Genomic DNA, 26,538 nt, shown 5'->3' with positions numbered 1-26,538 from the left:
AAAAACTATTTTTGCTGCTTTTACAAAACGTCCACATACTTACATAAATATGTAGAAAGAAAACATAACAAATATATACTGTTTTATATATTTGCTACCTATAATGATTTGCAAATTAAAGAATGAATAATATGCCTTAAAATTTATGTTGTATGTAATTTAAGTGGTGTAAGAATTAAGTGAGAAAGTTAAATTATCTTACATCAATTTGTAAACGTTGTTAATTTAAGAATAGCTGCGCCACTATATTGTTATCCTCAGTCGAATTGGTGGCGTGCAGACCGGAGCCACTCTCTAGGAATTCGCGCAACTCGTTCTCCAAGTCTCCACCAGTTGGCTCGTCCTGCTCATCAATGTCCATGGGGATGGATACCCCCGGTACGTTGCCCGGTAGCTGTAGCTGGGGCAAAGCCACCTGATGTTGTAGAGCTTCCGGCAAGGGGATGCGTGGAGATACTTGCGGTGCCGGCGGCAAGCCGACTGTTTAAGAAAAACGAAAATTATTTGGAGACTATTTGGTTGATTTAGCAGGCCTACTTACCACAGGACATGCCCATGGCTTTCCGTAACGCGTACGGATCGGCGATGGCGGAGGGTGGCAGCTTCTTAGCCAAATCGGTCAGCTGCTGCGTCAACTGGTGAGCGACGTGCGTCTCCTCCTGCCCTGCCTGTGGTACCATAGCGAGATGTGCGGGAAGAAGTTGAGACAATCGATCGTGCTGCGTAACACGCAGCTTTTCAATCAGAGTGAGATTGTTGCTGAGATGTTCCTGTAGACGACGCGTCAGCTCGAAGTCCTTCATGCTGTTCTCCATGTCGTCCAGAAAGCTCACATCGATACCCAGCTCCTTGAGCGAGCGCAGACGTTTGAAGTCGACTCGCGTGTTTTTATATTTCTCATACTCTTGTTCAATGAGCTCCCGCGAGTCTGCAGTGGAAAGTGACATCTCCTCGTCATCGCCGTTTGTGCTGCTGAAGCACTTATCGATTTCCTGCCGCTCATAATTTTGTAGCTGTATGTTGTAAAGCTCGTCCAAGGATTTGCTGTGCTCCCCATTGGTCATAATGTCGAGCAGGCCGTTGGCAAGTGTGTTCGCATAGCTGGAGTCTTTCGTGAACTGTAGAATGCTTTCGGCATACTCAGCACTGGACGCATCGCCGTATGTGCGCAGCACCAGCTGCGTCTCCTCAGCGCTAAGCATGGAGAAGCGCGAGTCAAATATGGGAGCAAAGGATGCATATGCTCCGTAGCTAAGAGATTTCACCGGCTTGAGATTATTGCGCTTGTCCTTGCGCATTCCTTGTAGTTGGCCGCTTCCGGACTGCAATTTACCCACAAGGTCGCCGATGGTAATCACCTTCTCGGGTCCCTCGTTTTCGTCCTTGATCAACAGATTTAGTGAGGTAGTGCCGTCATTGTTTTGGCGCAAAAAGCCCATTTTATATGCTCTTTGCTGAGCGCTGACGTGCTGCTTAGCCTTCTGGGCGGCACCTTGCACCTGGGCAAGTATCTCCTCCCCAGTCATATCATCCACATAGGGTTCAAAATGTGTTTTTGGTTCATTTTCCAATCGTAGCGCGCGTTTGCGTTCCTCTTCCTCAATCTGCGCCGGTGTGGGTTCCTCAGCACCCGTTGATGCACCTTCATCACCTGAATCATGACCGTCGTAATTTGAAAACTCGTTGGATGTCAGTTCGAAGCCCAGCTCTTTCGCCGTTAGTTCGCGCATAAAACCAGATAGCGGTTTAAGACTGCGCATGAGGTTGTCCGGCTGCAGATGCTTAACACCCACTTGCAGAAGCCGCTTCGCCGCCTTGTGGTAGACGGTGTCGACATGATTGTAGCGAATGGCATTTTCACACATCAGCTTAAAGTCATCGCTAAATTCTGTCAGAGTTGCGTACTCGTGATCGTCGATTTTCTGACGCATCGTCGAAAAGTCCATTGGTTTGCTTATAATGGAAGAGTAGCCAGGCGCGATGTCGTCGGTCACCGGCCATGCGAAAAACTGGTGAGGATCGCGTTTTTCCAGAAACCGTAGCAAATGCTCCAGAAGTTTGTTGAGCGGTGATTTTTGCTGTTTGAGTTTAAGGACGCAACTGCGCGGCTCGCGTCCTGATTCGCTCGATGTACTCGGAGTTTTCGGTGCTTCCAGCGGTTTGGGCGTAAGCCCATTTAGGGAGCTGGCGCCTCCCGTTGAAGGAGACGGCGATGGAATCAGCAGCTGCACAAAATATATATTTATATTTGTTCAAATAAAGTTATACTCATCTAATACTCACATCGGGAAGTGGCTTCGTTGGACTGCCGCCCACCATGCTTATCGAGGAAGACTGTAGCGAGGAGGATGTGGGCGAGCCTAGCAGAAGCTCCTCAATTTTGCGCGGCACTATTGGTTTCGTTACCGGGCAGTTTGAGGGTGAATTATCCGTTGTTATGCCTGAGTAAAATAATATATTTTCTGGCAGCTGCTGCGAATTGTCGTTGTCGTTATACATAAAGTTAAAGCCGTCTTGGCTTGAATCAGGATCGGTTTGTGGTGGTGCTTGCGCCACATTATGAGGCAAGCTTCTTACAGTGCTTCTTTGCAATGCAGAGCTACTACAGCCGCCATCGTCGACGGCGGACACTTCATCTGTTAGCCGCTCTGTCGAGAATGTATCCCGATGCCGGACCTTGCTTCCATTACTATCACGGCGTTCACTGCGGTGGCGTTTCTCTTTGTGATGTTTGTGCTTTTTCTCACGGTCTTTTTTCTTTTTTTTCTTTTTGGACTTTTTGTGACGTTCACGCTCACCGCCAAACTGTAATTCCTCTGGCAGAGGACTGCTAGGCGCTGCCGACATCATGGCTTCGGCAGCGGTGGGCGGCCCATCCAAAGAGGTGAGGGGCGAATTTGCGCTATATTCGGGTGTGGAGTTGGTTCCCACCTTAAGTATGAGTTTCAAGCCGCGCTGCAGCTGCGACGGATCTTGACTATATTCTACAAATAAATATGCATTTAGAAATTGCAAAATCTGTTAAAACATTACACATACCCTCATATTTATCTCGTCGTTCTGATTTATTCTTTTTATGTTTTTTGGATGAACCCATTTTGTTATATTTGGAATTACTTTTAAAACTTAGTTAATCAATGTGAATAAAACATAGTTAGTTAAAGAAAATGAAAAAAAATTTCAACAACGAAAACTAGACGCCATAAGATACAACTCTGCCGCTGCAAAATTGGCAGCTCTCCTGAACTGCCATACTAGTTCAATAAAACCATGCTTTAAAATGAACCAGCAGGGCTGCAATATAGCTCCATAATTTTAATATATGTAATCAATGACGTTAATATTCAAATATGTTTATTTCTTTAAGACACAAGAAAATTGCGCTATTTGTTAAATAAATTTAGTTTTAAACTTATTTATTAAGAGCAAATCATTTCGTTGTGATCAAACCAATTGAAATATGTTCTAACAATCTTAAAAGCGCAATGCCTAATAATACACATTTAACGATATTAACAATTGTATAGAAGAAATACTATTTGTAATAAAGTTTAACATAAACCATTAATTATTAATAACAAACTTCGAATACAACATATGAACTTTATATAAAGTTAGTTATGCCATAAGTGTTTTCACGACAAAAAACAATGTTTTGATGGCAGTATGCATATGCAAAACCGAAATAACAGACATGCTAACTTTTCTCCAACTTTTAAAAGAAACTCCCTTTCTTAGTTTTCGAGTGCATACGTTGGGAAGATTATCAGAATTGTTTTTTGATTCGATTTAGCATTAAAATTAACTTAACAGAAATCTAGGCGGGAATACTGGGAAGATGGTTGTTTTTATTTGTATTTATTTTAGTTTTTATGTCTGAAAAGACTACTTTTTTGGTGGCTGTAAACGGTTGCTGTTCCAATTATTATTCAACATTGTTGTTTTTCTACTGGCTTATTTCCTTGATTTAAGAATCATTTACTTAGGTACGACTACGCCGCTTCATAGAGGTCTTTGGCGCGGCAAGTTGTCGTTTCAGCGTAACATGAACGGGTCGTGTGGGTGAATCACTCCGAGACCGTGCAGCTGTCTTTTGTTTGGAATGCGAAACTATACGTCTATGTGGAGAATTGTTTAAACTGTTGGAGGAGCGTGTCGGTGCCTTTTTTCCCTTAGGGGTAGTGGCACCGGTGAACATGGTACGAGTAGAGTTCAAACTTTGCAGAGACGTGTCCAACTTGTTTCTGATTCTATCCAGATCCTGGCGCATTCTCTTAATGTCCAGTGCTATGATCTGTCTATCGCGCTGCAATCTCTTGTGCTGCATCAACATTGTCTCTAGCACCGATTTCTGCTGCAGAACCTCTCGTATGCGTTTCTGGTTGGTAAAGTTTTTCGGATTGATCTCAGTTAAGCCGCGTCGCATCATCTTCTGGGTTTTATGCTCAATGGTAGCCTTTATGGCCGGTATAGACAGAAACGCGTTGTTGCTGGCCGTTATAACGCCTCGGGAATTCGCTCCTCCCTTTATTCGGCGACCATTTTTCGATTTGTCTGGCTGTGGAAGTAGCGGGGCAGGAATCTGTGCAATTGGCTCAGGTATGGCAGGTACAGATTTTCGTGGTGGATGCGTCGCTGTTGGCGATATAGAATGCCAATTTTTCGAAATATGTAAATCAGTTTGAATGATACAAACTCACCCTTCATATTGGAGTGAATATTCGCAACAATTTTATCGAAAGTGGACTTGACGTCACGATGCTCGTTGAAATATCTCGAGTACATAGTTGCAGCCTTTGCATTAACTCTCAAGGCAGCCTTTTCCTTTTGTGTTGCCTTGGCCAGCACTCGGTCCTCATGTTTGGCTCTCTCAAAGTCATTTAGCTGATTATTGAGGATTTGGTGCAAGGCCAATCGTTGGGTCATGATGAAAAGCCTTTGGTCTACAATCTTTCCTTTTTAAGTTTCACGAACAATTTAGACGAATTTTGAATGCCAAATAATTTATACGAAACAAAAGACCTGAAAATGTGTAGTTATAAAAGACTCACAATTTTAAATTTGGTGAACTGAAATAAATGACCGCCGACTTTGTTAAACAAAATTTTCCAATAATTAGTGCTTATTAAATCATTTTTATAGAAAAAGGGCTTAGTTAAAACTAATATATATTTTAAATTATTTAACAATCTCTATATACTTTTACCTACATCTTTATATATAGTATAAGTATAAAACAGTTTGTCCTGACTGATTCGAGCTCGATAGGGGGAAAATGGGCTACAACGTTTGTAAAAAAAATTCTAAAATTTTCACCTGATTAACTTCAGACTTAGTTTGTATACTTTCTTTTATAGTGTAGGTGAGCACTAACAGCAATTGTGGAAAATTCAAACGCCAAAGGGGGAAAAACGAGCTGAAAAGTTTGCAAATCTTAATTTTCTACCGATCAACTTCCAATTATTATTATTTGTTTAGAAATTTCGCAATTTAATTCTTGAAGTGCCAGCGCTTAGGTACTTGGTATAAGAATCGCAGAAGAGGGCGCTTACAATATTATTTATTTATTTTAATTTGTCAGAAATTTCACAATTTAATACCACAATATTATTATAAATTTTTTCCGAAATTTCACAAATCCACAAATTTATTATTTAATTTTTCAGAATTTAATTCCACAATATTTTTACTTAATTTATCAGAAATTTCACTATTAAATTCTCGATTTGCCAGCGCTTAGGTACTTGGTTTGAGAATCGCAGAGGAAGGCGCCCACAGTTTGTTTCCTTTAATTTTTCAGAAATTTCACAATTTAAACTTTTAAATTTCACTATTTAATTCTCGATTTGCTAGCGCTTAGGTACTTGGTATGAGAATCGCAGAGGAGGGCGTCCACAATATTTTTATTTCAATTTTCAGAAATTTCACATATTCCCACACATTTATTATTTAATTTTTTAGAAATGTACATATGTATGTATGTAAATAGTACGTGTATGGTCACAGTATGAATTGTACTAAATGCCCTAGCTTTTGGAACGTACCAAAGTAACTTGCTATTGTCAGTTCTTTTAGAAACTTTACAGTGTAGGAAGAGAAAAAGCATATTCTAAATAAACTTATAATTGTCAGCAAAAATACTGATCCCATCAAAGGCGGGCAAGTATATAAAACAGTTTGACTGACTGATTTATTGGCGATCAACGCACAGCCCCAATTGTAAGAGTTAAGAAGCTAAAGATTGCACTCAAGTTTTCTTGTATAGTGTAGGTAAGTCAAAGAATATAAATATTAATAATAGAAAGATAAACTGCTTAGTTAGGAACAGAGTATTTCAAAGTCGGAGCACCCGATTTGAGCTTTTCCACTTGTTTTTGGCTTAAAAACGCGTTTCATACCATATGTACGATGTACATTCTACATATACAGTTTTTCTGAGTGTATATTAAGGCACAAAAGTTTTCCATAAATGCTATAATGGAAAGGAATTAATTATGAATGAAGGTAGCAAAATAATCACTGCAAACAGTTCTCCGTTTTTAAAAGAGAATTAATACTCGTACGATGTGCTTTTTTTGAGCGATGTGTGCGGAGGCAATATCGCAATAATAATTAAATCTGCGCTAGAAGCACGATGTAGGAAACACTCATCGTTAATTCGAGCTGCATTCGTTTTATTTGTCTAGATTGCCCACAATTTATATTATTTTGTGCATATTAATATTATCGCTTAGTATTCGTCTGTTGCTGGAACGGTCGGTTATGATCTCAGTGCAAGTCCAAGTGTAACTATGATGACAGCAAAGTAATTGGAATTGCCTTTTATAGTGTGTTTGAGATTAAGTTGAGAACATTTTGTGACAAAATAATAACTGCCAGCATGGTCTATGAGACATCCTACGAATGTGGGCGACATCCCTTCAAACCGGACCTACTTCGAGGGAAATGGGAGCAGCCGCATGATTTTGTGTTCGCCTGCCTTGGACTCGGCCTAAAACTGGATGTGTTTTCAGCATCGTATTGGTATTTCTATGATATGGGGCGTAAGTATTTTCGTCCAATAATTACAGTCAAAAATATAATTTATTATTGAGTACTCTTTTGCGCAATTGAAATATGGATTTAACGCATGATAAGGATCTGACCTTTTCAACTTGTTGTCGCTAAAAATATGTATATGTATAGACTTTTTATTTGCCATTTAAAATATACATACATATGTATATATATGTTACAGTGTCCCAAGAGGCAGTATAATTTGGGGGAGGCATATTTTTAATTGTGTCATTGCACTCCTAATCTGAACCGAAGCGTTCGACATCCACTGATTATTTACTTAATTAATTTGTTTTATAGTTTCTGGCATTTTACCTTACTATGTATATATGGCTATCTATCTGGTGCCCCTTATGGTCATACATACATTTATGGGTCAGTTTTCGAGCAGTGGTTTTATCTCCGCCTTTCGTATATCACCATTCTTCAAAGGTTTTTAAGCCGTACTTACTAAAAATCGTGGATTAAATAATGAAAAAGTCTTTACTTATAGGTATGGGCTATGTCAGCTTAGCTCTGAGTTCATCTGTGCTGACCTACTATAGTCTCTTTGCTTCAATACCATTTCTTTTCGCTATAAACTCATTGAAGCCAACGTTACCTTGGAGCTGTGAAGGTATAAAGGATTGGCCCAATCTTCCGAATGATACTGAAACAGCAAGTATTTTTTTGTTATTCACTAGTTCTAAGCTTCTAACATTTTATTTACTGTAAAGATTTGTAATATATCAACATCGCAAGTGAATGAAAGCGATTATGACAATGAACTGTTTGATATGAAAATGATTCATGTGCCGGCCATGTTGTTCTTTAAGTAAGTAAATAATTAAATAGCATTATCCATAAATTCTCAATATAATACATGATCTCTTTTACAGGCAACAATTTGAAAAATTGGACATGTACATAGACAACGATGTAGAATACAACATGTCATTCCCCATTGTTTGGGTCACAATGCTGGTTTGGGGATTAGTATCGTTTATATTTTATCAATTCAATGAAGCCCCAAAGGTATATTGAGCATTTGATCATCTCGAAAGTGTCATTATTTCATATTAGTTGCATATTCCGACCGGCGATGTGGTTGATAACATAAAATTTTCCTCCTAGAGGCTGAAGTAAAGGGGCAGGCATCGATTTAATTATTTAAATTCATGGGTTCTGGTGGCTTTTGAAGTACAAGTTAAAGAAAACAAATTATTTAATTTTTATTAGGTTTTCGGGAGGTGAGACTTAGCTTTAGCTTCAGAGACTTACACAGGCACACACAAACACACACATACACGCATAATTATTCTATACATATGTACAGAGTATTTTAAAGTATATAAAGTATTCTTGATCAGGATGACAAGTCGAGTCGTCTGTATCTGTCTGTCCGTCCGCCTGTCTGTATGAACGCAAGGATTTCAGAAAGTATAAGTGCTTGAATTACCAAACTTGGTATCCAGATTCTCCTAAGTCCGAGAAAGTACGAGTTTAAGTTTTTTTCGATGCACCCCCACACTCCCCCGCAAATCGTCTTTTTTCCATAACTCCCGTAAGTTTTGGAATTTGGAACTCAAATTTGATGATTACATCCAGTTAGTGATTATGTGGCCGTATGTTAAGTTTCATCATGATTGCTCAATTCTGATTTGTGCTGCATACATTCACGCAGAGACACGATGATGTAAATTTATTCTATTGAAATTGTATATAAACACTTATGTATGTATGCATGTTTGAATATTTTATATTTAATTTAATTAATAAATTAAATTTTTTTAAATAATTTTTTTTCTTAAATTTTCCTTTTTTGGGGAGAGTACTGTCGGGCTTGCTCGACTGTAGCGTTCTATCTTGTTTTTATTTTATTCACATGGCTAAAAAAAAGTTCCTTTATATAAATACATTTTGATCTCTAACCCTCAAAATTACTGATAGCTGCAGAGCTAAATGCGAAAACTCGCATTATAAATAAAACGTATTTGTAAGCTATAAACAAAAATTAGAATAAGTCAAATTTGCTTTGTTGAACAAAAGAAAATAATAAGAAATCACAGAACATTTTTAAGAGATTTAGATCTTTAGTAAGGTTGACGGACATTCATTTATTGAAATGTTTTATTTTCAGTTTGGAAAGTGTCTGCGTTATATGGTTTCAATCACCTTAGGCCTGTTGCTTGTGTGCTTTTTACGCTTCTTGTTTTTGCCCGGGGCCCTCTCTGGCATCGAGCACTATGTAAGACCTGATTTTCATGACTTCATTCAAGGTGCCGCCTCCATACCGGTTTTTGCGCTTCAAGCTTTCGGCGCGGGATGGGGCAGCATAATGTCCCTCTCCAGTTTCAACAAATTTAAGACGAATATAATGAGCCATAGTTGGTTTATAGCATTTGGACAGCTGTTCATTTTCATGCTCTTTGGATTGGTATCTTTTATGCTTCTTCACTATTTTAAAGGTAAACAGCAAGCTCTTACTGACAGTTTATTAATCACAAAACTTGAAAATTTTCTCTAGAGATTACGCCCGAAAATATCAATAGATATATGCAAAGTCATTGGGTGCTATTTATTCCAAGTGCCAGTGTTTTAGCTTCATTGGAATGGGCTAATATGTGGACATTTATGTATTACACCATGCTTCTAATGGCTTCCGTGATAGTTATAGTAGGTTGCGCAAAAGTCTCACCTTTTAACTTAAATTTTTATTTATGTATTTCACTTTTAAATATATACATAGGTCACTCAAATTTTTACCATTCTAAACAGTCTGTTTGACGAGTTTGAGCAGCTTCGGCAGTATAAGCAGGAGGTAACATATGGATTTATAATTTCGCTGGCTCTTTGCTCACTTTACTTCTGCTCCAATGTAAGTAGAAAAAATAGCTTTTTCTCGTAAGACCATATTTTTCGTTGTATTATCTTCACAGCATGGCGTTCTGTACTTTACTGCTTTGTCCATGGACTCGCTCCTCGTACAAGCCCTCCTGCACTTACTGCTTCTATTGGTGGTCCTTTGGATTTATGGACGGGAGCGTTTTCAGCGTGACATTAAGTTTATGATTGGCGAAACTTTTGCTTCCTGGAAAATAAATGTACTACGCTTTGTAGCTCCACTTTTTCTTCTATTTACACTGGTGCGTCGTGAATGCTCTACTGCAAGAGAAAAAACGTTTAAAACCAACCAATATTTTCTTTTAGTTAACCTGTGTAATCGTCGCCTTTATGGAACACTCCTTCTCCTCGAGTTCAATCGGATTTATTAGCATTGTTTTGGTGATAACACCTTTATTATACATACCCAGTTACGGAGTTTACATTATGTTTCGGAACACCGGCAGCTTTTGTATGCGCTTTAAGCGCGCTTGTCGGGCTACTGACTGGTATCCCTTGGAGATGGAGGACCGCCAGAGATATGAGGAGGCATTGGGAACTAACGATTTAACACATCAGTTGTATGAAGTCACTGACGACATGGTGTATGTATAGCTTAAAAAAATTTTAAGTTGGTGTAAATTAATAATAAGGGGGAATAAATTGATTGAAAGTAATAAGCATATGTTGTAATAAATATACATTGAAGAATGAGATTTTAAAAATTTGTTTATTTATTTAATAAAACGTAAAATAGGAGTGTTTTTATATTAAAAGATATTGTAAACCAAATTTTAGTCATATAATCATACCGTGATTGTGACAAAAAAGTATTAAATCAGAACTCCATTCATTATGTTGTGCAATAGAATAATTCCAATTATGAAGGGTTGATATTATTGTTTAAAGATTGCTCTTTATGTGCTTACGCGCCAGTTGGGCATAAATTGTGCCATGAGGTTTGTCGACGGGAATGAAAACTTCATTGTTATCGCCGGGCACTATATTCTGGAAAGGTTTGGTGTCAAAGTTAAAGTAATGCTTGTTCGGCATTGTCATCGAGATAACTGAGACTTGGGGCAGCACGTCCAGCACCTCTTTTTCGGTGAGGTAGAGTGTGTGCTGGACCGAGGGCGACGAGGTGCCAACGTTTGGATCACCGGCAAAATTCTTCAGGATAATGTTCTTCACGGTTTGCCAAGCGCCGCCAAACTCCAGCATGTCAGTCTCAGAGTATTCCCAAGAGCAATCGACGACAGTGCTAAAGATCCGTTCGTATTGGTCTGGAAGCGAACGGAATTCGTCGTTCACGAAATTAACAAACGACGACTGTGTGGTCTTAAGGACGCGTAGGTTTTTGATGCCACTTATGACCGACTGCTTGGGATCTGAAAAAGATTGTGCATTAAGAGGTGACGGAAAAAAGGGTATACTTGATTCTTACCATGACGACGCATAACTACATCACAGTAATGCTGTTCCGTCGGCGTAAAGATGAAGGCGTGATTGTGCAACTTCCGATTGTTGAAGGAGCTAAAGTTGCTGTTGGTTCGCTCCTTGTTGCTGAGAGTTGTTGTGGTTTCATTCTGACAGACACGCTGCCAGGGATAGGCTTCAACATGGACATGAACACCCTCTACATGAGCGTACTTATTGAGGAAGTGTCTTGACAGCAGCAGAGCAAATTTTTCGGGACTCTCGATACCATGCTTTTTGGCTAACAGGTAGACAGTGTTCTTCTGAGAGTCTGTTGCCACAATATCGGAGTTATTGCCTTGGTAGTAGTCCTTCTTGCTATATAGTTTCAAATGCGTTCCAATTTCTAGCTCATGAATCGAATGGACCGGCCCATCCCGATGCACATAGAGTATTTTTACAGCGTCCTTGCCATAGCCATGATCAGTAATTTCATACTGGTAGGGTATCCCTTTAATTTCCCAATCTTCCTTGCCAATTTCGTTGCGGTAGTTTGACTGTTGTAAAGATGTAGCAAACATTTTGAACTTAGCTGTACAGTGAATAAAGTGGGACTGATGCGTTAAATTTTGCGAATAGACTTATATTTCCATTCCCATCGTTGCAGTCATTTCGCAGTTTTATTTATTTTCTTGCATCAAAATAAATTAGATAAAAATGGCTATGATTCGGACTTAAATTGTGTAACATTTCTAGATTAGTTCTCAGATTAAAAAAATTTATTCACGTTGTAAGTTTTTATCGCTTCTGAATAAATGTTTGGTTTTAATTGCCTTTTAAATCACATTTAAGATTGGCAAATCTCCGCACTTCTGGAAACAGAATTTGTTTTCTTGTCGTTTTATACTTAATCCAGAGAGACAAAGCGATTCGGCGCATGGGCGTAGACAGGATATAATTTATTTATTAAGTTCAAATAAATATACACTGAAAGGCAGTAAATAATATTTTCTTGTCGAAATGTGGATTTTATTAAATTTCTGCTTGTTATTTAATTTAAAACTATATATTTCTTTCTAAACATATTTATTTTAATTCAACATACTATCGAAAACTATGGAAAATTTTCAAAAACTATTTTTGATCATCGATGGAGCCGATATCAAAATTTCTCCACTTCTAATGTCAATGGACTTCAATATGCGTCAATAAGACAGTTAAGATAAATGAATTAAATTTGATATAATGATTGTCTGAATGGCGTCTTCAGACGAAAATTAGTAATTTCCTCATTTATCTTTAAATATTATTAATTTACAGTGACTCAGAGTCGGAAATAATTTAAGATTTGCTTTAAAAATAATGAACGTTGGTTGGTGACAGTGTTTAAGGAAAATGTTCAGTTTATGAGGCTTTTCGCATTGTACTGTTAATTTTCATAATTGCTAAATGTGCTGAATTCTACAAGCAGGTTAAAATCCCACATCTATTGACAATTATGCGGTATTGGCATTAGGATGAATCGGTTGTAGACCAACAATTGGCTTCCGCATCGAATGCCAGACAATTTTGTTGCGTCGGTTTCTTGTCGGTACCATTTGTGCTATAATACAAACAAGTGGTTGCTTTTGTTGTCGCTGCAAACAAAAGTGCAAATTGTTTTCAAACTTTGCCGCAGACACATACTGGGAATAGAAGTACATTTTTGTAAGTTTGGGTGTAAGTGAAACTAAAAAGGTCACACATGTTTGGGAAAAAGCTTGGTTCGACTCACACCCATCCGTTTAGTTGTGTTTTGACGCACCTTGGGTGCATATGGTTGCTAGTTATACTACAATTTTGGTCGCTCTTCTACATGTTGCTTAAGGACTGCCTTGGGTTTGCCATCAGCCTTTGGCTGTGTGCTGAGATTTGCTTTGCAGCAGTACACGAAGACTTAAAGTGCGGTCTATCGGGTGTGTACCGACAGCGACAGAGCGTGATAGCGTCGCCCAATTATCCTAACAACTATCCGATGAATACGTGTCTGGACTATGTAATAAGATCGCCTTATCGCTGCTCCACAAAGTTCCACATACAATTCCTTGACTTTCAACTGGAGTTATCCGAGAACTGCAAAAATGACTATATGGCTGTAGGCTTGCAGAATGATGGAGACGATATGGACGTGTTGTGTGGCCACGTTGTGGGTATAAAGAAGTATCGCACGCTTGACGGTGTGCTGAGATTGCGGTTTTTTACTGACGACTCACCTTGGACCACGGCACGTGGCTTCAAGCTCATAGTGACACGTCTGGCGTGCGAGCGGGAGGATCTGTCGCGAGGCCTGGACGTTGATGTCGATGAAGAGGACACGGTGGAGATCAATTCCTTAAACCCGTCAAAAAAATTACTATCACCAGGTATATTTCAGCCACAATTGTTCCAGAATGTTAGTCAGCAGAGCCAGCACATACCTCAAACTCGGCCGTACTTGAATCCCAATACACCTGCATCTGCCTTAGACGGGATTTATCTGCCCGTCTACGGCAATGGCTTAAGTTCATTACCCGTTAGCACAGCCCAGCATTGGCAAACCCCGGGCTCACCATTGATAGCCCAACCTTGCATAAATACTGAGCAGAACCACCAGCAGCTTCGACAACTCCAACAGCTGCAACAGAAACTACAGCAAGACCAGAACCAAGCTCTGCAACAGCAACTAAGCCATCGTCCCGATACATCCGTACAATTGTTGCCTCCCCATGAAGTTCAACAACTACAACATCAGCAATTGCCCGCCATATCGGATCAATATTTGACAAACGCATTCCAACCCATCGCCCCCACACTGAAAGACTATGATCCGCAGAGTCTTCAACAATTTGGAGGGCAAGTGGATTTGTGTTGCGCTACCAGCTTCAGTCAAGCCCACTTCTATCTCTCTAGTCCGGGCTTTCCTCGAACCCTTTTCGCTAACTTCCTACCAACCCCACAACGCGACTGCGCCTTTTACATCGAGAAAAGTTCTCCAAACGTCTGCCGTCTGCGTATTAATCTAAAATACTTCGATTTCGGGCAAAGCAGTGAGGGCGTGGGCAGTCAATCTTTAAGTCCTGGATTGCCGCAGTCGTTGGGCGTTCAGCGCAGCTGTACGCAAGATTTTATTGAGATAGATGGACAGCGCTATTGCGGATGTCGTTCCGGGAATGTTCACAAGTCATACTGGGGCGAAGGACGCAAAGCGCTGCGCATGCGCGTCGGCTATTCGGGACTGCAATCTAATGGATTTCTGCTGGAGATATTCCAGGATCAGGATGATAACGGCTGCCGCGATACTGTGCCATTGGCCCTTGGAATTGGGGGCAACATTGCAGGCAATGTTGGGGGAAATCTAGGAGGCAACCTTGGGAGCAATTTTGGAGGCAACCTTGGTGGAAATTTTGTTGCTGGTTTTCCGCAATTTCTTCAGCAACCCAACGTAGGACTCTGGCCACCCCGTCCGTTGTGGCAAGCTTCAGGATACGGCTATCCACTACAGCAATTCCAACAGTTTCCTTTACCACTTACCCCTTACCGACAGGGTAGGGAAGTGGCTTGGGCACGCGGCTTGGAAGCCCATCAGCCCACTCGAGTCATTGAGACAAACTCTACGCACAAAGAGTTCTACTATTACGATGCTGATGAGGCGTTTGCGCGTGCGGCCGCCACAGGAAAGAGGGCGGAGCAGTCAGATGGAACGGGCAGCCAAGTTAATATCAAAGCCTTTGAGCAGAGCAGTTGCTCCTTCGACTACATGGAGGTGCTGAAGCTTTCTGTGGACACGCTTTGGCTTACCAAACCGCTGTGCTTTGCGCCGTTTCGGACATGGCTAAGCAATATTTTCGGGTAGTTCATAGTAAATAGACCACCAATAAAACAACCACAAAGTCAACTAAACAGAGCTTCTGCTGGCTTTTATTTTCCTCAGTGATGCTATATTTGATAGAAGTGTGGAGGTCTGCAGTTGGCGGCGGCTCTCGACTTGAACATATCAACTGTAGTTTACACGGCTCATATTTACTTTCATTTGCCTTACTGAAATGTTATATGAGGCTGTTTTATATATATATATATATATATATATATATATATATATATATATATATATATATAATCATCACCCCGCATCATCTTTATAATAAAAAGGGGACAACAATTATTTCGGAGAACTTTATTGCATTAACCATCGAATATTTTAAAATACTAATCAAATAAAAACTGTCAGTAAAATATTGGGAAGCTTTTCATTTATTTAGTATATTTCATATATTTGATATTTCATACATACATATACCACATAATAATTCTTCAATTAAATGAAAACGAAATATCCAGCTTCATACATTGATATTTATTATTTTAAATTACTTTTCACATACAGAATCTAATGATAATATTGGTAAATATATTGTTAAAGTATATATAGGTATATAGTATATACATATATTTTTAAAAATTGGTATTTATAGCAACCATCGCCCATACATAGATATGCAGTTAAAATAATATGACAAGTCAGAATTACTCATTGGGCTAATGCCATAAAGGATTCAGGTATGTACTCGTATACGCGTAATTATATACAACACATTTAGGAATAAAATTAGCTTAGTGCCTGCATTAGTGTGTGTGTGGGCCGTAAGGAGTGTCATTTCAGATAGTTTAAAGGTAAGGTTATAGTTTGTTTTCAAAGCCAGAGAGGAAATGGGACTGCAATTTGAGGGCTAATTTAGATGAATAGAGAGCAGGGGTGGATATGTTATGGCAGCGTAGACAATAGTGTGGAGGGTAATGTTATACTTATTTAAATTATATTTTGAGCTTTGCACACATTTTAATATTGTCGCAACTGCTAAATTTAATTGCATAATTTTAATGCTTTAACTTTTCTACCATGGAGCAATTAGTGTTTGTGTGGGTGTGCGTATCTGCGTGCATGTATGACCGATTTGATGAGTTTTATTTGCCAAGTCCCGTCATTCGTATATTTGTCAGCGATTTAGCCCAAAAAGCGTATGTTTGTGAAGACTGCCTTGGCAGGTCGCTTGCGATTACAAAAGTTGACCGTCTTGCTGTGATTGCCCTTTCGATTCTCATGCAGATTGACGAGGAGCTTAAATATATCCTCCTTGCTAGGTGTGCAGGCGTAGCGCAGTTCCGGTTCATAGTTGCTGTTAATAGAATTCATGTAAGAGCTGATAATGGTGATATTATGTAATTAGAAGTGTTATTTACGCAGCATCAACAATTTCTGATTTACTAAGCGATAGATCGATAAATTCAGCAGTGACTACATGTTGCCATTGTTGTTGTTAGGTCTGTGTGCGAATGTATGTAACACACAGAAGGAGACGTGGCAGACCCCACAAAGTATATTCTTGATCAGGGTGACAAGCCGAGTCGGTTTAGCCATGTCCGTCCGTCTGCCTGTATGAGCGCAACGATCTCAGCAAGTACAATAGCTAGGATAACCAAATTTGGCATTTAGGTTCCCCTAAGCCCCAGGCAGATCGAGTTTGTGTTTTTATACCCTGTACCCGTAGGGTAAAAAGGGTATATTAGGTTTGTGCAAAGTATGTAACATACAGAAGGAAGCATCTCCGACCCCATAAAGTATATATATTCTTGATCAGCATGACGAGAGAAATCGATCTAGACATGTCCGTCCGTCTGTCCGTCTGTCCGTCCGTCTGTCCGTCCGTCTGTCCGTCTGGATGAACGCAAGGATCTCAGAAACTATAAAAGCTAGAATAACCAAAGTTGGCATCCAATAGCGTCCACATTTCAAATGCTACCTAAACCAAACTTTGCACACATAATTTATATATAATTGTCTATTGTTGTTCAAAATTTCAATTCTAAGAAAAGTTATTAGCAAAACAAATTTTCGCCAGTACAACCCCACCAAACTGCAGCAACAAAATCGCTCTTCTTCTTCCTCTTTTTGCTGCTGCTATGGGCGCATATAACTCAGTGACGCAAGTTTACCTGAGTACAGGGTATTACACTGTCGGGCTTGCTCGACTGTAGCGTTCTCTCTTGTTTTTTCTGATACACTCCCCCGCAATTCGTGTAATTCTTGGAATTTTGAACTCAAATTTGGCATAGTTTGAGGTTATTTGTCCGTATGCCAAGTGTCATCATGATAGGTCAATCATACGCTGCCTGCAGCTCTGCCGGCAGCGCTGCCCGCAGCTGTTGTTGTTGTTGCTGATTTGGTTCAACTTTATGCTGCATACATACACGCATATAAACATGCATAGGCACGTGATGTAAATGTATGCTGTTAAAACTGAACATAAACATGTCTTCTAATTTAATTTAATTAATTCAATTTTTTTTTAATAATTGAATTTAATTTTTTTTTAAATTTTTCTTTTTAAATTTTTCTTTTTTGTGGAGAGTACAGGCTATTTTACTGTCGGGCTTGCTCGACTGTAGCGTTCTCCCTTGTTTTACAATAAAATGTGGGCACCATTCAGCATCGATGGAGATGATTTTCCTAGCAGAAGGGGCTGTTGGGATTGAGACACTTCCCATAATCAGTCCTTTACCTCAAAAGTGTATTTTTATTTCGATTGCATTTAACATTTCATTAGGGTGGTTTGTCCATTAAATGTCCGTTTGGAGTTAAATGGATGGATGGATAATTTTGTTGCCTCAGAAAGAGTCCAGAAAGTCAGAAATAACATTCAAATAATGTTGGATGATAGATAGGCAAATCAATGATGAACTTATTGTCTAAGTAAGGAAAACTATGTGGTGGGTGATATTGATGGCAAGTGAACTCACCCGCGATTTCGGCTATGACGCTTCCATGGATATCGACGATAATAGCGACTGCGTTTTGCCTTAGCATTAGCGTCTCCAAGTTCCTGTTTATCATCAACGAAATCGACATAGTCTTCAGGACCCGGAAGTGCTTCCTCAACGTAGACAAGTGGAAGGGTCTCCAGAGTCGGATCCTGTGGTGGTTAAATCGGCTCAGCGACTACGCATTGCTGCGAAGCATCGCACTTACCTCCAACAGTTTCATTAGCAAAGCAGATTTGTCGACCAATTCCTGCTCAATGCGCAAGTCGTCCTCCAGCTTCTTCAACATATCGTACTTGCTGGCCTCCTCAAGCTCATTAAAAACAGTGTCCGCATAGTCCGGTTCTACCGGAGATGTGCCCAACTCCTGTCTGCCCGCCGCCAGCTCAGCATTCAGTGCTCGCAGCACTTCTGACACAAAATTAAGGTAAAGATTTTAGATTATTCAGATTTGGAATATTTGCCCACTAATCTCGCCGCAATCGCGCACAATGTGCGGTACAAATAGAAGCGCAGCTTCTTCCACCAGTTTCCGTTTGCTGACATTTGAAAGCTTGAATAGTTTGTCTGTGTGTCCCTCTGTATGTCTCTCTGTCTGTTTGTTTGATTGTTTGCTCGTCTACGGATGGCTTACATAAATATATTGAAGTTCAATGGCACTGAGAAAAATTAAGATATTTTTACTTATTCAAACAAGTTTCATTCTTACTTAAATATTCTTGATTTATGGAATTTATCCTTATTAGATAAATTTACATATCTTTCTTTTAGTCGAGTTTTGTTCAAATGGAGGTGGGAAACTAACTATTGTTCTTCTATATATATTTTGCAATTAATATACAGGCATCCCGGTAAAACGCGAACTTTACCAAATACTGTTAGACTAGCACAGTGTCTATAATTTTTGACACCGTAAAAAGCTACCGAGTAATATTAAATGTGAATATCTTTGGATCGGCCTGGAAGTGTTCTTTTTTCGATGACGACTAACTAATTGTATATTTTATTTGATTCCAAACAGTTACATATTTTCTCTCTGTTTACATACATATATGTATCGCTATGGTGTGATGCTTTAGGGCGGGGGCAGTGGCAGGGACGTGCCATTGAAGGGGCGGAAATTGAACTGGTGGAGCGCGCAATCCAGTCTGCCCGTCACTCGGCCCATCGTTCCGCCTCCGCCCCTATAGTCAGTCAAAAACTCATTCGGACCGCATGTTTCTCTGTTTGTTGGTTTGTTGTTTGCCTCATGTAGTGTTTATTATCATTGCGTATTGTGTTGCTGTCGGTCCACTATGAGTAAGTACGTTTGTGAAGCTTCGCCGTCATTCCCATTTGCAAAGGTAACGCGACAGTTTCACAGAAAGCCCACACGAAACCTGTGGCAATTGTTTTGCATATTACTTTTCCTTTTTATACTCAAATACTTGTATCCTATCAGAAGTGGATTTTTTTTAGAAACTACAAATTTAAAAGATGTTTTATATGCCTTATTTAGGGGGCTTTACGGAAATTGTTGATTTAGTATCTATTGGTATGCTTACAAAACATATGGACTTTTAATTTTCCACAACACTTGGGACAGTTATTTCGCACATTAGGTTTCCCATGTGAAAGTAATCTTTTGGTTAATAAAATCCACAGTTCTTAAAACATATTGTAGGCATGTATGTATATAAGTTTAGAGTTCAATGTGGCTCTCTAATATAGGTATAATCGTATATGTACAAATGTATGTATGTATAACAATCTTTCAAATATTGCTGTGGGATCCTTCCTACAAACAAAGGCTTACATATGGTACGGATGTAATTACGAACAATCTCCCAATACTTCTTGACTTGTTTGAATATATCTTGGCAGTTTGTGTTGTGGCAATAATTTAAATTCATGTGCCGGCTCTATGGGGCCATAAAGTTGTTAAACTAACAACGCGTCAATATGAAATATGTGGCTGTGCGGAGGTAATAGCATCAATAGCCAGCAAACAGACACAGGTTACATAAGTACATACATATGTACGATATTTTTGCATATTTATGCGAGGACGTTTAGGGCACAATTAATGAAAATCTTCAAAAGTGTAATTCAGAGCAAGTCGGCTGGAAACTTTAACGTAACATTAATTTTAAATGAACTCAAATCAATTTACTAAAAGGAATACGAATCTGAATCTGAATGTGGACGTGCTGTGTAGGCGTAGTGCGCACAGATTTTGACGAATCAGCGAAGCGGAAGGTATAATCGGAGGTCTTATATACAGAACAAAAACTACAAATGTTTTCAAGGGCGTTAAAAATCATATATAAAGAGCTTTGCTAAGCTGGTCAACGCAAATTGTTAAATTGTGCACTGACTAGAAGTGCTCAAATTGTCCATTGTGAAATTTTTAGTGTTTACACGTTTAAAAAAAGACGAAATGTGACACAAATTATAGTCTATATACAATAGTTAAAAGCAAGATATGCCGGTTTCAAGAGTTGTGTAAATTGCCTTTTAGTTTATTTGCTCTTGTGGAATTGATTTACGGGTATGTATTTATTCAAAAGAGTCATTTTCATGCGTTTTAGATATCTGAAGCATTGTGAAATAAATACAGGCTTGTTTTGAATAGAACTAGAACTAGAATCTTCAATAGTACATAATGAAAAACTTTTTAGCCGTCGCAAATTGCTTTCTACATACTGTAATGATGAACTCATTTCTTAGCTGACACTTTTTTTGTTCTATCTCATCAGTGCATACCACGATGTGAAACAAAGGTCTCTTAAATATCATGGCTTGAAATGACAACCATTCCCGTAATCTCTTGATAACAGCGAAAGGCTTTGTAACTTAAGCCGTGACTCACCATCCCCGGGATCGTAAACAGCGTGTTCTCGAGAATCAGACAGCGAGTGCCGCGGCTGAATGGCAACCCCACCACCTTCGACATCTGCATAAACAGGACCTTGTAGGGAGGAGCGTTGCTGTTGTCGAGGCGCAACTCCAACGCCATTAAATGCGGCGGCCGTCTGGGAAGTCAAAAATCCAAAAATGGGACGTGTACTGCTCAAGATAGTTGCCACAATGCAGAGCGTTAACATTTCAGGCTTCATTGCGATTTATATTCAATTTCCGTTTGCAGAGTATACGGATAAAGAGGTCTAGGCTGCTTCTAGGACGATATCCTATTGTCCTTTTGTTAGGTGTCTTCTCTGTAAGTGTTGATAGAATATATAGATACATATGTACTTTATTTAACTATGTGGTAAAGATACATGTATTTAGTTATGTTTCGTTTAGAATGTAGGTGTCTTCACTTTTGACACTCAGGCTATTTGATTTTAACGGTTTTTTTCTTGGTAGTGTAATAATATAGCCATAGCTATATCGACTCGTCTTGTTATACCGAATACTAATATATGTATGTATATACCTTCTCTGTGTGACATACATTCGCACTAAACCCTTTGGGTACAGGGTATAAAAACAAAGCTCTAGTAATTACCATCACTACAGCTTATGCAGCCCCTTCCTTTTTATCAAGCTCATTGTGTTGAAACAAACAATATGTACACGCACACTTGCACACCTATGTACATAGAAATATGCACACGCACGTACATAGACGTAAGAGTACATACATACATGCATGGCAATGAAGGTTAACACAAACATCCGCCAAAGAATATACTACAGGCGGCGTATCCAATGTAGACAATGTTATTTTACTTGGCACGGCTTGTTTTTATTTTAAGGCTGCTTCATCTTATTTAATTAAGAATGCATGGAAATGTGTAAGGGAAGCGCAAGGTCGGCTCAGATATTTAGCAACGGATTTGCATGCTGCTCCTCATCTTCTCCTCTTCTTTTTTGCGTCCATTAGCCATGACTCGCTTCTTTATTAACTTTTGTAGAGAAAATATAAATGAACTGTGAGGAACTTTTGGCGTTCGCGGTCGTTTTTATTGTTTTCCCGTGGGAGCGTGGCTTGCCGCAAGTACATATATCCAACAATGTACACACAATCTTAGGCTTACAAAGTTTACCCCCTTTAACGTAAGAAACGTTACAATCAAGTGTTATGCATCAATTCAAATTCCGCATCAGAATCAGTGAAAATGGCATTGTTATTGGATATGTGCTGCAAAAAATTTGTTTTAACATTTATTACGTGACGAGAAATGCTCAGAAAATGCAATGCTTACATTTTTATACCTTGTACCCAAGGGGAAAAAGGATATACTAATTTAGTGCGAATATATGTAACACACAGAATGAAGCGTAGCAGACCCCCCAAAGTGTATATATTTTTGATAAGTAAGACAGGACGCGTGGATATAGGCATGACCTTCTGGATGAATGGAAGTGATTTTTCATAATTTCCGTACCTCTGTGCTTATCTGCCCTCATGTTCAGATTCATAAAGTAATGTATGCCAATTGTTAATACTATACAAGCCTAGACACGCATAGACACAATCTTGATATGCCTCTATCTGTTGATAATAATACATGTATATACTTTGTGGGGTCTGCCACGCCTGATACATTTTTACTTTGTACAAACCTAATGCCTTGTAGCTTTCATGTAGGTATACAAATATATGCCAACTACTTTTTTTTTCTGAAGTTTTGAAATCGGTCAATCGTTTATAACTGCTTGAGCTTGCGTTTGCGTAAACTTAACTCAAATCAAGAAAACCACAATGCTCAAGAAGCACTATGAGGATATGCTTCCCAAATGTGTAACTAATTTCTTTGGAATTAAAAATAATTAAATAAATATCCATGTGTATTTTGTTTCAAAAATATATTTACGCAGTTAAGCCGCAATACGTGTTTCTAAAGATAAAAGAAATTCCCAAGTTCAAGTCATGCAAAATAAATAAGCAGGACAGGTCTCCTTTCCACCAAATTGTTGGCCTAAATGTATTTACGCCTCGATATATTTACCCTCAATCGGCTTAAATCGGCAGTTGCGCTCACACGAATGCCTAAATTGTTTTCAAATTAAGGCAACGAATGTTACCCATACATTTATCCACAAATAAATGAATTTTAAATTGCAAATTTTGGTTTTACAAATGAGAATTGTGAATTCCGCTTGACTGAAATTGACTTGTTAATAATCACAGATTTGCATCATAATGCGTCACAAATTGATGGACAGAATAGGCAGTACATTAAACAATTGTTTTGGTATCGTATGGCATGTTCTGTGTATTATTAAGTAAATATAATTTACACAGGCGTCCGTGTAAATTATTGTGTGTTGCATATATTCGCACAAACTTGTATACCCTATTACCCTTTGAGTACAGACTATAAAAAATGAACTAAAAAATACTTTTTGTTTTTGTGGAAATTTTAACAGGGTATTTAAGAGTTGAGCCTACTCGACTCTTGCATTCCATTCTTCAATTTCAATTATGTGAAATTTTTAAAATTTATATAGGTGCTAAGTATTTCAAAGTCGGAGCTCCTGACTTTAGCTTTTCCACTTTTTTCTAAAAGATTTTCCAACAATTTGCAAATATGTATTTGCGGTGTATGTATGTATTACTCCAGCGAATATACAGACCGTATATTTTCAATTTTTAAGGACAGAATTAACCTTTCAGAAAGCCCGAGTATGTAGGTACCTTTGGAATTGAAATTGTCACGAAAAATAAGCACAAATAACGCCTTTGTGCACACAGCAAACAGGAATCGTTATCAAACTGTTTTAATTAAGTTGTTGACACATTGTTGGAGGCGGTCGGATATCGCCCATCGCACATGGTCGGTTATTTTGGGCTTGGTGGCCAAAAGTCGATGTGGTCCTTCGGGTAAAATAAAATTAATTTAGCTGAACCGGAACAAAATTCAAGAGCACTTGCGGGTGGACAGTGATGCCCTCATACGAGTATGCGCGGCTCGACCCTAAGCAGTTTACGACGTACTTTCACCTGAGGTGGTGGGCACTGGAATGGGGATGGGGGGTGGTAAAATTGCCTCTGTCCTGCACAGTTTGTTTCGCAATAAAAGCATGTTAATTGGAGAAATGACAAAATTGAGCAAAAAAATAAAAACTATGGCTAATGGGTACGGCCTGTGACTTGTAGGCCGAGTTCTGCGTATAATTTAAGTTTGTTTTTTCTGCGTAAAAACTTGATATGTGGTTGCAACGACTGTAGTGTAAAAAGTTGTTTAATTAGGCTAAACGGACAGGCAAAGCCACATGAGGTGACGATGGTTGACAAAGTTTTGACTTATGGTCATCTATTCGTGGCCAAAACTCGGCCAATTACCAAGATGCTCAGAAATTAATGGGCCAATCAATTGTTGTTGCAATATTGTCATTTATTATATCTTTTATGATTTTATCTTATATCTTTTATATGATTGTTATAGTGAAAATTAGGTTAGTTAAGCCTTTTCATTTAAAATTGTTTTCTATACTTACAAATCCTCAATTTCATAACTTTGAAGTACAATGTATTTTCGGAACACAATTCTTTTTTTTTATCAGGGTATTGATAATTAGAAACGTCTTCTTGTGGACCACAATTCTTTTTTTTTTCAGTGTATTGATACTTAGAAACGTCTTCTTGTGGGCAATAAATGGATATCATAACATATACACATTGACATACACACATTTGTTGGCAAGGGAAGTTCACAACCAGCCTCGATTTCAACGAAAAGTAACTGAACTGACTTATATACATAGTATGTGTTTTGCCTGCAGACCGGCAACCATTCATATATGTGTACTGGAATATATATTGAATTTCACAAATACTGTGGCTTGTACAAAAATTCATTTAGCACTTTAAATTGTGTATGAGTATACCAACAATAACTTCATGTGAAATGGAAACTAAATACGAAAAAGCTACCGTTTAAAAATTAATTAACATAACTTAATATTTATATTAATTAAATATTTGTATAAGACACATTTAATGGAATTTTGCTGAATTTTAGTTTCTTTGAACTAAAAACTTCGAACATTTAGACAGCCACCTTAAGTTTTAAAATTGCATCAATTAAGTTATGCGACAGAATTTTACAAAATTGTACTTTGAACAAGTAGAGAAGCTAAAGTTCGGGTGTCTTAAATTTGAAATACTCTGTACATATGTGTGGAATAATTATGCGTGCAATTCTCGTGTGTCTGTGCAAAGCAGTAACAACAACAACATCTACGGGCACTGCTTGGTCATATATACATATATGGCTATAACTTCCTTCGGCCTATCTCATAATGAAACTTGGTATACGGATTTATTATCACTAACTGGAGGCATTTGCCAAATGAGTTTGAAATTCCAATAATTACCGGAGTTATGGGAGGAATATTCCAAAATACAATTTTCTGTGTATTCTCATAGGCATCTGGGACTAGAATTTGGTGTCCTTAGGACTTATAGCCTCCGAGATATAGGTGATTATACGACCGGAAAATTGTTTGTTTTATTTCTTACTTTCAAAATGAGCGTGATAGTTACACTGATTTTGAAAACTAATAGTTTTAATTTACAAAGTGTAAAGTTTAAAAAATGTCGGTATTGCGACATATTAAAATAATCGATTTGGAAATATCCACAACAGAATATCTAATATAAATAAATGAAACGTATAATTAATAACCACAGTTTTTAGTCTTTGAAATCAAATCAATACTTAAATCAGTTGTTACAATTAAATATGTATGTACATATTTATAATTTAATTTCAAATAATTGATTTTGCAAAGGTTGCTTTTCAATCAAATGCTGGTTGGATTCAAACATCAAGAACAAGCAGTGCGTATACGCAATTTTTTCATCAGAAAAGGCGACGGCATTTCTATGATTTCGCGGCGCGAAATTTTCGATTTGGGCACAGTTGAAAATACGTCGTTTGTTTGAACACACCATAAAAACTATGTTTTGAGTGAAAACTGTTTCTTTGCGTATATAATTTTTGTGAGCGATGCGTTTTACATCATATGCGTTTTCTAATTTTGCAGGGAAACTAAACTCACGTTTTTCTATTGTTTACTGTTGTTTTGTAAAATGTGTGTAATTTAAAAAATTGTCGTTACTTTTCAGGATGCAGAGAACTAACCCGTATTGGTCGTATGCGTTTGCAACTGTTGCTCCACTTGTTGAACACTACCTGGTGGTTGACGGACTCGACTCCTTTTATAAAGAGCACCCACTAGCCGAGAGGGCATCGGGATTGCCGACCACGGCACGAAGGCAACGCGCCAAAATTGCGTGAAGCTTTCCCTACAAAGCTCTGATAAAGATGCGTTCCTCACTTCTAGGACTGTTTATCAATGAAAAATTGTATGGGATTAGGAAGAGGGATGCTAAAGAATGCCTTCGTAGTAGTATACGCAAGATTTTTGATGACA

General features: G+C 38.5%; 6 protein-coding genes across 8 annotated transcripts; 2 read left to right on the top strand and 4 right to left on the bottom strand.

The window, feature by feature from the left end:
- Window positions 1-94: 94 nt before the first annotated feature.
- On the bottom strand, window positions 95-3,163 carry LOC115631163 (bromodomain-containing protein 7). The gene is made up of 4 exons (XM_030527847.1): window positions 3,040-3,163; window positions 2,284-2,984; window positions 542-2,225; window positions 95-480 (listed from the first exon to the last, which is right to left on the bottom strand). The coding sequence occupies exons 1-4, from the start codon at window positions 3,095-3,097 to the stop codon at window positions 221-223; spliced, it is 2,703 nt and encodes a 900-aa protein (XP_030383707.1). The 5' UTR covers window positions 3,098-3,163; the 3' UTR covers window positions 95-220.
- Window positions 3,164-3,828: 665 nt separating this feature from the next.
- On the bottom strand, window positions 3,829-4,996 carry LOC115631779. Its single transcript, XM_030528613.1, has 2 exons — window positions 4,701-4,996; window positions 3,829-4,635 (listed from the first exon to the last, which is right to left on the bottom strand). The coding sequence occupies exons 1-2, from the start codon at window positions 4,924-4,926 to the stop codon at window positions 3,983-3,985; spliced, it is 879 nt and encodes a 292-aa protein (XP_030384473.1). The 5' UTR covers window positions 4,927-4,996; the 3' UTR covers window positions 3,829-3,982.
- Window positions 4,997-6,734: 1,738 nt separating this feature from the next.
- On the top strand, window positions 6,735-10,643 carry LOC115632052 (sodium- and chloride-dependent glycine transporter 1-like). Its single transcript, XM_030529026.1, has 10 exons — window positions 6,735-7,043; window positions 7,357-7,488; window positions 7,550-7,713; window positions 7,773-7,870; window positions 7,935-8,070; window positions 9,176-9,503; window positions 9,563-9,711; window positions 9,785-9,913; window positions 9,975-10,181; window positions 10,246-10,643. The coding sequence occupies exons 1-10, from the start codon at window positions 6,881-6,883 to the stop codon at window positions 10,531-10,533; spliced, it is 1,794 nt and encodes a 597-aa protein (XP_030384886.1). The 5' UTR covers window positions 6,735-6,880; the 3' UTR covers window positions 10,534-10,643.
- LOC115632054 (uricase) lies at window positions 10,630-11,945 on the bottom strand. The gene is made up of 2 exons (XM_030529028.1): window positions 11,363-11,945; window positions 10,630-11,306 (listed from the first exon to the last, which is right to left on the bottom strand). Exons 1-2 carry the CDS (start codon window positions 11,913-11,915, stop codon window positions 10,822-10,824), a joined length of 1,038 nt encoding a protein of 345 aa, XP_030384888.1. The 5' UTR covers window positions 11,916-11,945; the 3' UTR covers window positions 10,630-10,821.
- Window positions 11,946-13,189: 1,244 nt separating this feature from the next.
- LOC115631417 lies at window positions 13,190-15,205 on the top strand. Its single transcript, XM_030528143.1, has one exon. The coding sequence runs from the start codon at window positions 13,190-13,192 to the stop codon at window positions 15,203-15,205; it is 2,016 nt and encodes a 671-aa protein (XP_030384003.1).
- A 624-nt stretch (window positions 15,206-15,829) lies between these two features.
- LOC115632055 lies at window positions 15,830-26,482 on the bottom strand. Of its 3 annotated transcripts, none has more exons than XM_030529029.1 (5): window positions 26,164-26,482; window positions 21,020-21,365; window positions 18,377-18,579; window positions 18,148-18,320; window positions 15,830-16,550 (listed from the first exon to the last, which is right to left on the bottom strand). In XM_030529029.1, the coding sequence occupies exons 2-5, from the start codon at window positions 21,264-21,266 to the stop codon at window positions 16,355-16,357; spliced, it is 819 nt and encodes a 272-aa protein (XP_030384889.1). In that variant the 5' UTR covers window positions 21,267-21,365; window positions 26,164-26,482; the 3' UTR covers window positions 15,830-16,354. The 3 variants fall into 3 exon arrangements, with proteins under 3 accessions (XP_030384889.1, XP_030384891.1, XP_030384890.1); XM_030529031.1 differs by having other exon boundaries at window positions 15,830-16,526; XM_030529030.1 differs by having other exon boundaries at window positions 18,377-18,576.
- Window positions 26,483-26,538: the final 56 nt, after the last annotated feature.

This window comes from Scaptodrosophila lebanonensis, unplaced genomic scaffold, assembly GCF_003285725.1.
Source record: "Scaptodrosophila lebanonensis strain 11010-0011.00,11010-0021.00 unplaced genomic scaffold, SlebRS2 tig00001412-arrow-pilon, whole genome shotgun sequence".
Taxonomy (NCBI): domain Eukaryota; kingdom Metazoa; phylum Arthropoda; class Insecta; order Diptera; family Drosophilidae; genus Scaptodrosophila; species Scaptodrosophila lebanonensis.
This window is presented reverse-complemented; position numbering and strand designations above follow the sequence as displayed.